This window comes from Corvus brachyrhynchos, unplaced genomic scaffold (genome assembly GCF_000691975.1).
Source record: "Corvus brachyrhynchos isolate BGI_N302 unplaced genomic scaffold, ASM69197v1 scaffold319, whole genome shotgun sequence".
Taxonomy (NCBI): Eukaryota; Metazoa; Chordata; class Aves; order Passeriformes; family Corvidae; genus Corvus; species Corvus brachyrhynchos.
The window spans coordinates 1,017,998-1,034,586 of record NW_008246065.1 but is presented as its reverse complement, the minus strand read 5'-3'; the positions used below and the strand labels follow the sequence as shown (position 1 = coordinate 1,034,586).

Genomic DNA, 16,589 nt, shown 5'->3' with positions numbered 1-16,589 from the left:
GGGGGGGGCGGGGGGCCCCCCGGAGCCGAGCCGGGGCTGCCAGGGGTGGCTGCGGGCCTGAGGGGGCCCGGTACGTGTGGGCTCGACCCGGCTCTGAGGCTCTCCGGGTGTCCCCGGTGGTGCCTCAGGAGAGACACTGATCGGGATTACATATTCCGCTTTCTGGCACTTAATTTCTTCTGCTTTCCCCTACTTAATGCTTGTGTTTGTGGTTTTTAGCGCTGTGTCTAAGGACGGGCGCTGATCATCGCGTTTCCAGCTCACCGACGCGTCAGTGCTTCCATTCAGTGTTTACTTGCTGTTTTCGCGTTTTTTAAGCTTCTCTCTCATGTTATTTTCTGTTTTACCAGTTTGAAAATAGCACGTTAAGCAGCCACCTTAAATATCCTTTGCTAATTTAATCCTGGTTCTAATATCCTTTCCTCGTAAAGCTTTGATGGTACTCCTGACACATGCGTGTGGAACTTAAAATCTGATGCTTAGGCAGTTTCAGATAAAGGAATGGATTTTTCTAGGAAGTCAGAGATTAAAGCTTTAAACACTAGAAATGCATCTAGAAATCAGATATGTCAAATTTTACTGCATTGTATATGTTGGGATTGGACAGATGACCTTTAAAGGTCCCTTTTAAACCAAAATATTCTGTGCTAAGTCTTCAAGACTTCATTTCAACACTGTTGTGTCTTAGCTAAAATAAGTATTATATAGCTGGAAATCAGTGCAGTACCTCTCTGTAGATTTAATAAAATGTTTGCTAAATATGGCTTTGGAATAGTTTTTTAGATCAACTACTTTTTTTGGGTAGGAGGGATAAAAGCATCAGAATATTATTCCTACTTACTTGAGGTATCTAGGTAGTTGATACATTTACTAATTCCATTGTGTAATTCTTACAGTTTTTCTTCGATGCAATTATACATTAATTTTTCATTAAGAAAATGAAGTAATTTTTAAGTGCTGATCTGGCTAGTAGCTTTGCACAAATGACTGTTCTGGCAATTTCCTGAACATTTTTAGGCCAGCCAGGGATAAAATCGGATGGAATTTGATTAATGTGGTGAATCTTATACTCTCCATGTGACTTAAAATTTGATTGAGTGAGGATTCATGGTTCTGCTGCTGGAGTGAATTTCAGTGTCAGAGATTGTGCCACATTCCATGTCAGTCTAAGTAAGGCCCATGTCCTATTAAATGTTCTGTTTCCATGGTCAAGTGTTCTCACCATCTGTCCAGCCAGGTGTTGTTGGGATCTTGCTGAGTACAATAGGTTGTATTTGGAATCCTAGTATGAAACAGGAAAGAACAAGCTCTTGAGTTTGAATTTTAAATTGTGTAAAATGTAATAAGAAACAGTCCTGGGATTTGTCATCTGGCAGCCAACATTAGGGAGCTGTGTGCAGTCATTCATTTGTTTATCTGTCTCTAAGAGTAAGTATTTAGTGGTTTGAGCTCTGCAGTTGGACAATAAGAGACATTCTCCGGCTCAGGTGTGGGTGCTGTAACTAATGTATTTACTGTAGGAAGGGAGGAGTGTTCCCAGTGAGGATGTGGACTGATGTCACTTGTGGTTGTCTGGTGACAATCTGTGAATGACAAGGTTCTGCCTTGTTTAGAGAGGGATGTCCAGGAGGTTGACACAGTCACAGTTGAAGAAAGACTGTTTTGTGCATGGGAAGAACACATGTCAAAGCTGTACACTCATTTTTGTACATTTGTATAACATTCTTGTCTTTCCAATATAGTTTTTTGCAAAATTAGAAAAAGGATAAAAAGATAAAAGATGCAAGATAAAAAGTAATGTTTTGTGTTGGAAAACTGGATGTGCTGGAAAAATGTGTATGTATAGTTTTGGGGTTTTTTGACAGAACTTTTGTCAAGCCTGTTTTTCAGGGAAAGCTGCACTTAGGCTAAATGTCCAAAGCCTATTTGAAACTGGGGAAGAGCAGCTGTTTTGTGAACACTCATTAGCTAAAGGCCTTGGGAGCTCTTGAGCATATTGCTGCATGTTTATGGTGACCTGACACGGTGAGGTGAAGGGCCTGCTCTGCTGCCAATTGTTTGGGAAAGCTGAGAGTTGACTGTGGTTTGCAGTGTGCTTCTCTCTGTCCCACAGTGTTTGTGAAATATGAAAGGAAGGGGATTTTATTGTTTAGAAGTTGAGACCTTTTATTTAGTATAAATGGTTACTCTGCTTGCAGCTGGGAGATAATCCCCAGGCCTGACTCCAGAGTGGTTGTTGCTTCTAAGTGGTTTCAGCGTTCTCCACACAGTGGCTTGCACACACAGATTTTGGCTTTGTTCCTCAAAGGGGGATCAAGTACTGTAAATGAAAGTAAGAGGAATTGATAAATGCAGGTGATGCCTCAAATTGACGCTGTCTGCAAAGTCTAAATAAAATATGGTTAAAATAGTTCTTACTAATCTTGGCAGCTGAGTTTTTTATGATTAATTAATTAGAACAGCAGCTTCCTAGGGAGACTTCTCTGTGGATTCCCCTGTACTCCCTTGGTACTCCCTATTACAGTTGTGTTGGCTGTGGGTAAAGACATTTGTTGTTGGCTGCTTGTAGCTGCAGAGGCTTTTGGTCTCTCTCTGCCTGGGGACTGAGCAGCAGAGATACTCCGTGGTGTCTTCCCCACAGCCTGGGGTCATTTGATTGCCAGGCAGGTGAAACACTGCTGGTTTCTGCAGATGGCACTGACTCCTTGCAAGGTACTGTTCTCTCAGCAGGCAGGCAGTGCTGCTCAGGCCATCACAGCCTTAGGTGAGCTTACTGTGAGACCTATAATCATGACAAACCTCCTTTTTTCCCACTTGTTCCTAGATCACTGCAAAATAGAAAACTGTGATTGATCAGGACCTGTTTTATTTATTTTCTCAATGTGAAAGGGCGTTCATGGCCTTGCATCTTTAAAATCCTCTCCTGCAATTATGCAGAATGAGGACTGATTTTTTTCTGCACCAGAGATGTGGCTTTTATGCAAGTCTAGAGTAGGATTTTTTAGAGAGCTGAACTAAGTCCTGCTCATTAAGTGGCTTGGGATCATGAGTTATGGCCACCTTGCAAGTCAAATGAGAAACCTTTAGAGGGCTCTGCTGAAGGAGCAGTAAAGAATGGATGGGTTACCCAGTAGGTTTGGCCTGTTTAGGAATGTTTTTAAGATCTATCCTAAAAATTGGAGCATGAAGTCCTATGCTTAGTAGCTGTTTTCATGGTGAAAGGATATGAACCAAGGCTGTTCTTGCATCTGAGGGATAAGTGAAGTTGGGAGGGATTTTAGTGCCTGCCAAATTGCCCTGGGAAGGTCCTGAGTCCAGTTATATTATGGTTTCTTATTTAATATTTTTAATATTTGTTGCTTTTTCTGTGTACACTGGTGACTTTCACGGTCCATTTAAAATGTTCTTGAAGACTTGGTATCTTTTGTTTCATTTTATGACGTGCTGAATCAAGGATGTGTGAGCTTTGTAATCCTTTTGGCTTTCTGGGGGCCAGCAGTTTTGGCAATAGCTGATGATGTTATGGAACATTTTGACCCCATACAGTGGTTTGAAGCTCTCACAAGATCTCTGGCGATCCTTTTGTTTTTACAGATGATTCTGCAGATGCTGGGGAAGAGGACAGCTTCTTGGGTCAGACTTCTGCCAGCCCCAACCCGCCACAGACTTTCAGCTACTTCTCTCAAGTTCCCAGTAGCCGTGATCCCTTTGGAAGTATTGGGCAGCCACCCTTAACAACTGTTTCAACGCCTGTCGGAACACCAGCCTTCTCCAGACCTCCCACTTCACTTCCACTTGTGTCTGGGTCACAGGATGGGCAAAATGCCTTTTCACCACATATTCCCAAATCCCAGTCTTACAGTGCACCGCCCACTTCCCAGGTGGGAATGGCACCTTATCAGCCCCCTCAGCAGAGCTGTCCCCCGCCGGCCAGCACTGCCCTGCCCGCAGGGACCCCCCAGCAGGGCTATAACCCCTACAGGCACACCACCCTGAGCAGCAGGGCCAACCCCTACCTCACCCCGCCCCAGCTGCAGCAGAGCCACCCCCCTGCCACAGCTTCTCCTGTGCCACCTGTGCAGATGTACCAGACACCCCCGGGGCCACTGACCCAGGTATGTGACTCCTTCCAGCTACCACAGCAAAACAGTCACTTTCCTCTTTGAACTGTGTGTTTTATCTTCTGAAGATTTTTCTTCTCTGCAAAAAAAACCCAGAAAAAAATCTTGAACCATTTATAACAGCAAAGTCTTTTCACTAGAAATAGCTTGGAAATGTTGTTTCAGGAAAACTTCCTGATCTTTGAAGTGAGTGTACCCTGAGGCTGTGGGAGCCTCTGGGCATCAGAAACAAAGCCAGGTTGTGAAGTTCTTTTGCTCTTTTCTGTGGGTTTCTGAGTTTGCTGAGTTTCAGCCATGCTGCTGCATTTTTTGTGCCTCAGCTGTAAATCAGGTCATTCAGCTATTTGCAGGATATGGGCAAAAATGTTTTTTGAAGCTGGTTTTGTTGGTGAAGCCAGAACTTTTTGAAACTAATCACATAAAATTGTCAGCAAACTCTTTGAAACACATTGGTTGAGGATTTTGTGTGATATAAAGCATTAATCTCCATTCTTTTTTACCTGCACAAAATCATTATTAAAATAATGCTAACAGGTTATTAAAACCTGGCACGTTTGCCTTGAAAACAGCAAAAAATTTTTTTTTATTTTTGCCTGAGCTACTGCTACATTTCTGTTATGAATAAAGAATGTAAAGATTATATAATGACAAACATAGCAAAGGCAGTAGAACCTAAACAGTCTGGAGTTTTAGATTATATAATTTCCGAATTTCTGTTTGTTGAATTTTACATGTTGTACAATATTTCTGTGCCTTTTTTTTTTTCTTTTAAATATATCATCAGCCAAGGCAGTTGCTACTGCTGACATCAATTGCTTTTAGTTGTACTGATTGGGATTTTTGTACAATTTGTATGAAATCAGCTTTATGTACACTGTAGACCCGTTCAAAATCAGTTACTTTTCTTCTCCCACTGATGCTACATTTCAGTTTGAAATCTGCCTGTTTTGATCACTTTGCAGGAAGAGAGCTACTTAAGTGGCCACTTGTTAAAACTGGGAGTCTTTATGCAAAAGCATAGTTATGTGTAAAAGAATAATGAGAAGAATGCATTTTTATTTCCATGTCAAATTTTGTGGCTGTAAGAAACAAGCTCAGCTCGAGTTTTGAAAATTTAAGAGAATTTGAAATCTCACTGATTTTAGGTGATCGTGAAGCTAAACCATGGCAGCTTTTAACATGTTTGTGGGAATGAAATTCACATTCTTTCTCAGTTTGAAAAGGTGTAAGTTTTCAAACACATGATAAGGTGGACAGTTTTTTTAAAATGGAAGGTAATGTTCTTGGGGAGGAAAAGATATTAGAACTAAAGGTTCAGAGTGTTCCCTGTAGCAAAGTATAGAAAAGTTCTGTAAAAACCATGTGAGATTGAGGTGCTGAGCCCATCTCTTCTCAGTTTCCACAGTCCCAGCCCCAGCTCCAGCCTGCCAGGCCTGCAGGGCCCCTGGTCCCAGCCCCTCCTGTGCTGCTGCAGAACCAATACGAGCCAGTTCAGCCGCACTGGTTCTACTGTAAGGAGGTGGAGGACAAGCAAATATGGATGCCATTCAGCATTCTGGATTCTGCAAAACTAGAGGAGGTCTATAATTCTGGTAAGCGAGCAGAAGGACTAAAGGAAAATACGGGGGTAATGCCACTTATGTGTACGGCAGTAATAAGTAAGGTTTTGAAGATGTATTTTGTGCCACTTAATTTGTTTCACTGACATCATCACTGCTTGATGCTGTCATTGTTGAGCTGAACCATCCCAGATTTTCATATAGAACTCCTAGTTATTTGTGTCTTGGGTTGCCTTTTTGTTAAACTGCCAGTTCTGGAATAAGTATTCATATTTGGGAGTTTTTCAAAGGTTTTTTGTTGTGTACAGAGCATATAGAAGCGTTTTAGAAGCATCACAATGTTACAAAGCTTCTCTGCCATTGTGTGGCTATCAGTCCTAATGGCCTAATACTGATCCCAGGAGTGGCCGGGGCTGGGCTGAGATAGGAGGGATGTGTGTTAGTGTGGTAACCACGTGTGGCTGTGTGTCCCAGTCCAGCCTGACCCTGAGAGCGTGGTGCTGTGCACGGACGGGGGCCGCTACGACGTCTTCCTGTACGAGCGCGTGAGGAAAGCCGTGTACTGGGACGAGGAGCCCTCGGAAGTGAGGCGCTGCCTGTGGTTCTACAAGGGAGACAAGGACAGCCGCTTCATCCCTTACACTGAGGATTTTAGTGACAAATTGGAGGTTAGTAAGTCACAAAGTGTTAGATCAGTGTATTACTCATCTTAGAAACAGTTCTTTCTGTTTCATTAAGATGATTTCCAGAATGAACTTTCTGGCACATAAGCAAATCCTGGAAGGAGGAGTGTCTAGAAGGCCACATTGCTCCTGCATGTCCTGCACTGCTGTGACCCAAAATCTACTTGTGTAACTCTACATGTGACATTTTTATATGAACAAAGTTATGTACATTTTAACTGTAGCATTACAGATGATGCATGAGGCCACAAAATACTGAGAAGGTTGCCATGCTGATTTTGTGTAACTTGTTTACTGTTTCAGGCAGAATATAAAAGGGCAGTAACTACAAATCAATGGCATCGGCGACTTGAATTTCCAAATGGGGAGACAATTGTTATGCATAATCCCAAGGTAATGATTTTGGCAATTGTGTCTCGCAGGATTCATTAGGGGTGAACGAGCAAATGGATGGAAGCAAAAATTGAATGCAGTCTTAACCTTGTATGAAACAGTACCAGTTGGTTGTTCTGAGTGTGTGTGCATTAAAGATGATCAAGTTTACAGAACACTGAACTTCAGTGTGCTGTCATGTGGTTCAAAGACAATGCTTTCTGAAACCTAAAGAGAGTAAGGGTTTGCATAGTAAATATTTTGGCTAAGCGTAACTGGCAGCAAATGGTAAGCAATTTGAATTAATTTAACCTCAGTCTGTACCAGAAGAAAGAGAATTAAAAGTAAGAGCTTTCATGTGGAGAAGAGCATTAATCTAGCTAGAAGGTAAGTAGTCAGTTTATTTAAGCCCTGAGAAGGTTTCTGCTGTGACTTTTTAGGCCATGAGAAAGCATAGCAAGACAAGCTGTAGAAGTTATTCTAAATACTCTGTGAAGAGTCTCATGTGATTAAAACATGGACTTCAGCCTTATTGACCAATGCTGTTAACTGTTCCCTTATCACATGTGCAGTAATTAATACATAGAACTATTCAAGGGCCAGAAAGGATCATGGTTGTTATGCCATGGTGATTTTTTGCCTTTTCTTTTTGCCTGTTATACCTTTTTATAACTTCTGTATTCTTAGTGCTTTTTTGCCTGCATTCTTGGACTTGTTAAGCTAGGAGACTAAACATCTTAGAAGCTTTGTAGTTAGGGATCAGTGTGCCCCAGACCCCATTCTGTAAACTAAGATAGAACCATCCAGGGGAAGGTTCCTTGGGGAGGGGGGCTCACTCGAGCCTCTCATTGGGGAATTTTTGATAGATATGCTAATTAGTAAGACCTCTAATGTTATACCAGATCTTTTGGGGAGGGATTGTGGTGTGCATGGAGGTGCGTTCAACCTGGACATGTGCACCTAAGGATCCTTAAAATAAATACCAAGGTAAAATCCCTTTCCCCTTCTAACCGTGTTTGATTCTTGATTTTAAGACCAGGAAAAGGCATCAGTTGCTCCTACTTTAAGTGTTTAATAATGCTGGTTGGGGAATTCTGTCCAGTAAAAACCTAGAGAAGGAGCATTTAAACCACTTGGTGTCATAGATATGAATTCAGACTGTAATTCCTATAAACAACTGTACTACTGAATTCCTCACTTTCTAGTGTTTTCAGACTGCTTCAAATACTGTTGTCTTTCCCTGAAAGATACTGCACATTTTTTTTTTCCAGTTTCTCCTTGTGATAGAGTTATTGTAAATAAGGTAGTATTCAATTTCCTTACATAAGCTGCAATCTGCTAAGGAAGAGTGGATACTGGAGAGTGGGAAAGAGGAGCTTGAATAATGCTTGGCTGAGTTAAAATGGTTCAGAATTACTGAGCAGGCCCAGCTTCTTCACCTAGTGGTTAGAGTCACCTGTTTGCTTTTCACACTAATGAGGATTTTGTGGAAGAAAACATTTGAGTTTCAGATGCAAGGTAAAGCAATCAAAAAATGCATTAAACCATGCAGTGCTTTCAGACTAACATGAGTCTTGAGGGCTTACTGTGGTTAGAATTGGACACTATTTGTTGCAGGTCATAGTTCAGTTCCAGCCTTCTGCCACACCAGATGAATGGGGCACCACTCAGGATGGCCAGGCAAGGCCAAGGGTAGTGAAACGTGGAATTGATGATGACCATGATGAGATTCCTGATGGTAGGTGATGAGATTCCTGGTGTACTTGGGTCTGCACTGGGGGCAGTCATTTTGGATCTGTGCAAAAGCTGGCCAATACTGGGTGGAGTGGCTGTGTGCTCTTTGTGCCTGGAGTCTAAAGATTAAAGTTATTCCTTCATCTAAACTGCTTGAAAGAGGTTATCTGGTTTTAATCAATGGAGTCTTGTGGGCTCTGTTATATCCTGAACCATGTTGTGTAATAGGCTTTATAAAACAAGCATGTATTACACTTGCTTGACTCTGAACTTCACTCCTGCAGTACATATTGGTACTCTGAATGTTTTTTTTTTTTCTTTTTCCTTTTTTTCTACAGGAGAAATGTCCCAAATTGACCATCTGGTATTTATGGTTCATGGCATAGGTCCTGTATGTGACTTGAGGTTTAGAAGCATTGTTGAATGTGGTAAGTTTGGGCTCGTATAATGAGCATTTATATTCTTAACTGTTTAAATGTGATTCTCTCTAGCTTATATTCAGATAAGCACATCTTAATAACTTTTTTTTTAAAGAAAAATCTCTGATATTAAGAAGTTCAGTTTTTTCATGGTTGTTTTCCAAAGGCCGAATCTGTGTTCTGTCAGACTTGAAGCTTTAGCTCAAGTAGTACTCAATACCAGACTTGCAGGGTGATTTGGGTTTTGGGATGTGTGGTGAGGGGTTTTTTTGGTTGGTTGGTTTTTTGCTTTTTCTTTTTGTTGTGTGAGTGGATGTGTTTGCTTTGTGTGGTTTGTGTGTGTGGTGTGGTTTTTTATTTGCTTTTTTTTTTTAAAATACATTCCAGCACGATTGAATAAATTAAAAAAGCCCTGTCTGGTTACGGAGTGAACAGGCAGTCATTGTGAGATAAATAGAAGCTTGCTAAAAAAATCCACTCTAACAGAAATGTGCACTTTCTTATTGTTAGAATAGTAACACTTGAAAAGATTTTACCAGTTTTCAGTTTCCATCATTTGTATTCTGATTATGTGTGAAATTATGGGGCAGGAGGGACTATTCACGTGTTACTTGAGTACTGCAGCTCTCAGTTTTTCATTATTCTTTTTCTTTACAGTTGATGATTTCAGGACTGTTTCTCTGAAGTTGTTGCAGACTCACTTTAAGAAATGTTTGGAGGAACGCAAAGTGAGCAGGGTGGAATTCCTTCCAGTTCACTGGCACAGTTCTCTGCATGGAGATGCAACAGGTGTAGACAGGTGAGGGTGTTGTTTAATGTTGAAAACCTCTTAAAAGCTGCATTTTAAGGGGTTCTGGAAAGTGGAGAAAAAGCAGTTCATATGCTCTGCAGGCTAGATGAGTAAATGTATGACTGAGTTTCAAAAGAGAATTGCTAATTTTTAAAAATTAGTATTTTGATGAGTAAAGCTGGAAAGACATGAGGAATATTTTCTCTTGTTTATTTTCATGCACACACCTGTTCAGTACTGCATTTGCATGAGAGCGGCCAGTGCATGATACCTGATGATGAGTGAGTGCGTAGAGATTGTCATCACAAGTATGAAATAGTGAGCATGGAGATGTTTTGTCCAGTACCATGTGTGGACAATTCAGAGTGCAGAGTTCTCTATTCATTACCTTCCTGCAGTCTGATTGAGTTTGACCCTAGGAGTTACTTCTGAGGAAGACATGGAGCCCTCTGTCCGGTCCTAGAGGGGTACCCGAATTATGATTGGGCACTTGAGCTAAGGGGTTCTTTTTTGAATCAAAGTATCTATATTTGGGTAGGAGTGTTACAGCATTTAAAATTCTGTTTTAAAATCCCTTCTCTGTGCCTACCTTGCTGTGACTTCACATTTCAAGCTGTTTTCCCTTGCTCAAAGTTGGGGAAGTAGAAATTGTGAGGGTGGAAACCTGTGCCACTTAAAGTGATGCTGATGCTCTCCAGACTGTTCGAGCTCAGTCGAATCTCACTGCTTTCCTCCAGTCTTGGTGTTTTATTTGCATTTGAGCACTGCATGAGGAGGGATCCTTATTCTGTTAATCAAACCAGGCAGTCTCAAGCCTATAGCCATTCCACTGCAGCTGTCTTGACTCCAGGCAGGCAGATGGTGATGCCAAGCTTTTTCTTCAAAAAGAGAGTATTACAATTCTATGATTCTAATTTTATATGTGAGTTCCTTTTTCTCTTCCACTTCAATCTGCTTACCAGACTTCTTTGGTACTTTCTGAGAGCAGTGTTGGAATAGCGAAGAGGTTATTTCAGGCATCCCTTCAGCCTGGAGAGTAAAAAAGGGAGCTGTATCTTTCTCAAATATTACAATCAGCAGGTAGCATTAATGTATGAATATGCAACAAGGCCAGAAGGCTGTATGGTTTTTTAAAAATCTCTTTAGAGACCTTTTCTGTAGAATTTACATGGCATTAATTTCAAAAGCTAACAAAGTCCTCACGAGTGTTTCTTTAAAGCCTTTCCTGCTTCTAACGATTCTGTGTTACCAGGAACATAAAGAAAATCACTTTGCCGAGTATTGGTCGCCTGAGGCACTTCACCAACGAGACGCTGCTCGACATCCTGTTCTACAACAGCCCCACCTACTGCCAGACCATCGTGGATAAAGTGGGCATGGAAATGAACCGCCTGTATGCGCTTTTCATGAGCCGCAACCCCGACTTCAAAGGGGGAGTCTCCGTGGCTGGGCACAGCTTAGGTGATTGTCTGAGGAATGCTGCTTTTATCCCAAATCAGTTCCTTCTTGAGGGAATTGGAGCCTTCATTAAGCATAAGGCTCAAATTAGCTGTTAGGGCTTGGCTGTCTTTCAGAAAACAGCTGACTGAAAGACAAACACCTCTCAACAGCTGAGTTTCTCGGCTTTGAGAGAAAGTCAGTACTTCCCTTCATGAAAACTTAGTATCTAATCTGCATTTAAAGTCAACAGGTTATCTGGTGTCTTGTTAGGTGGGTGATTTCTGTGTCTCAGAACCCCACTTAGTAAGACCACAATCATTTTTTGGAAGATAGAATAAGTGTTAGAGCAGCATATTGACATATTGGTTTGGAATGGAACTTTTCCTTCAGTACATCAAGCAGTCTCAGGTATTGAAGGAAAAATAATTTAGTCATGGCATCTACATAAAGCATGAACAGAGAAAAAAAAGGGTTGCTTTTAGTTGAGAGTGATTATGTTCAAGTTAATATATGGGTATTTTAATTCAGCCATCTCTTTTGATCAATCTGTACTGTGACATTACTATTGCATATAAATCTTGCTCAAGATTTAGGGACAGGAAAACCTGATATTTTTCCCAAGTCAACTCTAATTCCTGTTTGCAGGTTCCTTAATTCTATTTGACATATTGTCTAACCAGAAGGACTTGGCTTCATCAGTAAATTCTGGACCATTCTCTGGTGTTAATGGGAGTGTGAAGGATGTGGCTGTTCATGATAAACAGGTAATTTGCATGCTGGTCTTTCCAAGCCAATAGATCTGATATTTTCAGTCATTCCTTTGTTAACTTTTCAGAATTTATTAGCTGAAACATGTTTGTGGGTTTTGATAGTACATTTAAACATGTTAATGGAAAGATGCAGTTTTGTAAATATTGTCAGTTCCCAGGGCAAATTAATTAGATCTCATGTTAAGTTCCAAGTAGGTCAGTAATGAGATTTGATGGTGAACATCAGCTTTGACCCTTGTGAGCATGTAACTTCGTCTAACACTATCTAAATTGTGTGAGAGATGTATAAGAGGGAAAGAATATATGTGTGTTTAGTCTGAATATGGTGACCAATTGTTTGATGAATAAAAGGAAGCTTTTCTGAGAGCATTTTGTCCCTCATAGTAATTTTTAAATATTTATTTTGCAGGTCTATTTTAGTGGAAAATCTGTGTCCTGCTTCCCTAAAAGTGGATGTATGTTTACAGAGCTTGCATTCTAATGTTTTTAAGAGAAAGTAGTCCAGCTTGGTTTTGTTTGCTGCATATTGGCTTTCACTGTCAGAGGATGTGATTCTGTTTCTGTGCTGTTTTGTTAAGATGACTGAAGATACCAGTTCCTTGGGCTCCTCCATTGCTACTTCTGGTGATGATCTTTGTGAGCCTGAAGCGGATGAAGATGTTCCTACTTTGCAGAAGACTCTGGAAATGCTCAGTCTGTCAGAGTACGCAAGCACCTTTGAAAAGGAGCGAATCGACATGGAGTCTTTGGTACAAAAATGTTCACTTGACTTGTAGGGATTGCCCAGGGTATGGAGGTTTATGTTTGGGTTTTCTTGTTGTTTTGTTTTTCCTTTGAGTTCTGTGGCCATGAGAGCAGTTGCAAAGATAAGATAATCAATGCATGACTTGAAGACTAAATGTTCTGTGGCTCTTGTCGTTTTTTTCTTGGTGTGGTGCATTCCCCCCAGTTATGTTAAGGCACTTTGTGTCACATCTTTTTAATTTTTTGCATTTTCTGTAGCTTTACAAATTGACTTAACAAATTCAGAAGTCATTGCCAGTAAGAAATGATACATTTTACTAGAAAGGTTATAAGTACTTTTTCTACTAGAAAAATATGTTCTGATATGTGTGTTTGGATTTTTTTTTTTAGCTCATGTGTACAGTTGATGACCTGAAGGAGATGGGGATACCTCTTGGACCAAGAAAGAAAATAGCTAATTTTGTAAAAGACAGAGCAGCCAAGCAGGTAAATACATATTTCAGGATTGAAATAAAAAGTTGTTAGGCAAATGTAACTGACTTCCTTGCTGTGGAGTAGCTTCTATTCTTGAACACTCTTGTTAACATCCTGAATATATTAAAGGAATTTTGACAACTGTGAAATTAACTTTTTTTTTCTCCCTAACTTTAAAACTTTTCTCAAAAGGAACAGAAGAAAGCAGTGGCAGAAAAGAAAACAGTGCTGGCTGCCACACTCCAGACTCAGGAAGACACCCAGAAACCAAAAGAAGCAGTTTCTTCTGTCTCCCCTTCAGAGTCTGGTCAGATGCACTCAAAGAGGAGGCTCCCAGTTGGTGCATCTGTGTCTTCTGTGAACATTGACTATGAGTATTTTGAAGTTGGAACTGGCCAGGTGAGTCTACATAGATTTAAATGATTTCAACAATTTAAAGGATTTGAATAATCCTGTCTTTTCATTAAATTTTTCTTTAACGTTGATGACCTTTTGCTACTTTCTTTGAAGTTTTGAAGCTGACAGTTCTGAGAGATGATGTCTGATTTCTGTCTGGTAGGTTTCTGTGGTTTACAATGCACTGGACTTTGAACCAGATATTTTCTTTGCTCTTGGTTCCCCCATTGGTGTGTTCCTTACTGTGAGGGGTGTGGAGAAGATTGATGAAAACTACAGGCTCCCTACCTGCAAGGGGTTCTTCAATATCTATCACCCAGTGAGTAGCAGTGTGTTTGAAATTTGATTTTAGTTGATGTAGATGATAAAAAAGGCAGAATACTAAGTTTTGGCTTCTGAGCATTACACCTCTTGTTCCCCTGTGTACATTTCACAAAACGCTTTCAGGCATGGGTTGGTTTGGTAATATGTGCCTTGTTCCTTTTCAGAACTAAGGAAGTTTTTTTGGGGGGAGTTGGTTTGGGTTTTTTTCATTAGTTTGAGGCCACTTTTGTAGATTTTTATGGAATGTTTGTATTTTTACATGTAGTGTTTGTCCTTTTCTGTCTCATTTTGTTTGACAATTCCACAGTGACATGTTGATAGAGATTGAGTGCAAGGAAATCTTGCTGTTGTGTTTCCTCATTAGAATCTCCTTCTGTAGGAGAACAAGACCAAAGTAGTTCATGAACCTGCCTAATGTGTCATGAACTGAATTCTTGTAAATTCATAGTACAGAATTCAAAAATGGTTGTCTATAAACCATAAATAGGGATTTTTTTTCACTGAAATGTAATAATTAAAATAATTTTAAAGATAACAAAATGTCAATATGTTGTTTCTTAACAGCTTGATCCCGTAGCTTACAGGTTAGAACCAATGATCATTGAAGACCTGGATTTAAAACCAGTTCTCATTCCACATCATAAAGGCAGAAAAAGACTTCATCTGGGTAAAAAGAAAACTTATTTCATATGGATTCTATTCATTATTTACTCATTTGATGCCTTAGAATATTGTAAGATTTTAAGAGACTGATGAATGTTCCTGGGTATCTGACTCCATGTTGTTCCTAAACATCAGAGGTGATTCCACCCAGCCCCGTAAGTTGGGCATTCACAATTTCATTCAAAATTAATAATCATATTTCCTCCAGATTTAACCTTCTCATTACCTAAGTTCCATTAAAAAAATGCTGTACATTGCTTGTTCATTTCTAAGATCTGAAACAGAGACTAAATTTATTGGTTTTTTTAATCTTGACCCTAATGACCACCATGATGTGTTTAACCAGAGTCTCTTCAGTGTTGGAAACCCTGAGGGAGAAGGAGGTTCTGTAGCCATTGGGACTGATTTTGTTGCTCCTGGGTGCACATCAGACCAAGGTGGTCTACTTAAATTTTCCACATCTAATAAGGAAAGTCAGTTTTGCTGTTGTGCAAGTTCACAGAGCCCTCCTGAAAGCCTCTCTTCAGGCGCTTGGAGAGATTCTGTAGCATCTGTCCTTTAGAATTGTACATTAGGGTGAGTTTTCTTTGCTAGACTAGACAAGGTACTTGTTTTAGGTTACAGCTCTCCAAAGGTGTGTATAGTAAAGGAGAAAAATACGGTCTGTTGCTCTTTACTCTTTACTTTGATGTAGGTGGCTTCATTGACCTACTCAGTAGGAAGTCGATTGTGTATTAATTGCATTTCACCTAATCTTGAATAGAGAAGCAAGAAAGACACATTTATGACATAGCAGGCCTGTTTCTCCTGGTAACTGGGGTGTTTATTGAACAGAGCTTCATCATTCTGATTTTAGTTTGTAATTTTAAATCCTTCTGTAGTAAATTTTTTGGTTTTTTTTCTTTCTCAGAGCTGAAGGACTCTCTCTCTCGTATGGGATCTGATCTGAAGCAGGGCTTTATTAGCTCTTTGAAGAGTGCATGGCAGACCCTTAACGAATTTGCACGTGCTCATACATCTTCAACCCAGCTGCAAGCAGAACTGGAGAAAGTGGCTAACCAAATTAAAGAGGAGGAAGAAAAGCAGGTGGTGGAAGGTATGTGGTCACATCACTGGTTTTCCTGTAACTTACTTATCTCAAATAAGTTGACACTTGGATATCCCAGTGACTCTTGTTAAGGAGGCCTCTGCTAAAAGCTAAAAGCTCTGTCATTCTCCTCTTCAGCTGGGTGGGGGAGAGAAAATACAACAAAAGGTTTGTGGGTTGAGGCGAACTCAGGGAGAGATCAATCAACAGTTGCTTCTTAAGAAAACTGTTTAAACAGTTAGGAAAGAAACAAACCAATAGTTCAGTAGCCTTTCTGAACCATGCTGGACAGTTCAGGTTGTTATTATTGTCTTACCACAAACACTTGGAAATTACAGTAGGAAAAATGGTAATATTTCTTAATTATAGTCAAGCAGGCTGTGCTTGAACATAATTTAAATCTGAAACTCTTTAATTTTAGCTGAGAAGATCACTGAAAGCCCAGACCCTCCAAAAGATGAAGATGTTTCAGTGAAGGTTGGAATGCTAAATGGAGGGCGTCGCATTGATTATGTTCTACAAGAGAAACCAATAGAAAGCTTCAATGAGTACCTGTTTGCTTTGCAGAGTCATCTGTGCTACTGGTAAGGGGAAATATCTGTGATTCTAGAAATACTGATTAAGATACATAGTATGTATGATTGTCCAGGGGCTCAGGGTGTTGTGCTTGAATGTCACTATTTGATAATCCTATTTCAAAATAAAATTCTGTGTTAGCACACAGTAAACAAATGTGTTTGCGATAAAGACACTGCACACTGTTCTCTTGACCTTTGACACTCCAAACACACAGTTTTAGCTACTGTCATTTTCAGAACAAGGAGAGCTCTGAAAGCATTTTCACAGCTGTAGATTTTCAAATAAAACTGTTCAGGAAGGAATTTTACTAGATTACAATAAGTGGTAAAACTTTATTGCTTCCTCTGGCAGAGCAAAGGATGTGTGAACTATATTTAACAACCCACCTCTGTATGTAGTAGTCAACGTTGGGTGTGAGCTGTGCAAAGTGGTGT

The 16,589-nt window shown here is 40.2% G+C and overlaps 1 protein-coding gene across 1 annotated transcript in view; it reads left to right on the top strand.

Moving 5' to 3' along the window:
• The window catches only part of SEC23IP (SEC23 interacting protein), a gene marked incomplete at its 5' end in the record, with an annotated part of 35,074 nt that overhangs the window by 577 nt on the left and 17,908 nt on the right, over positions 1-16,589 (top strand). The window contains 16 exons of the mRNA XM_008643199.2: positions 3,595-4,115; positions 5,518-5,713; positions 6,155-6,348; positions 6,667-6,756; positions 8,353-8,473; positions 8,808-8,897; positions 9,546-9,687; positions 10,931-11,139; positions 11,764-11,882; positions 12,467-12,637; positions 13,023-13,118; positions 13,299-13,505; positions 13,666-13,821; positions 14,391-14,493; positions 15,400-15,585; positions 15,998-16,160. Coding sequence (XP_008641421.1) covers positions 3,595-4,115; positions 5,518-5,713; positions 6,155-6,348; positions 6,667-6,756; positions 8,353-8,473; positions 8,808-8,897; positions 9,546-9,687; positions 10,931-11,139; positions 11,764-11,882; positions 12,467-12,637; positions 13,023-13,118; positions 13,299-13,505; positions 13,666-13,821; positions 14,391-14,493; positions 15,400-15,585; positions 15,998-16,160 — 2,764 coding nt within the window. The remainder of the gene's footprint in view (positions 1-3,594; positions 4,116-5,517; positions 5,714-6,154; positions 6,349-6,666; positions 6,757-8,352; positions 8,474-8,807; positions 8,898-9,545; positions 9,688-10,930; positions 11,140-11,763; positions 11,883-12,466; positions 12,638-13,022; positions 13,119-13,298; positions 13,506-13,665; positions 13,822-14,390; positions 14,494-15,399; positions 15,586-15,997; positions 16,161-16,589) is intronic.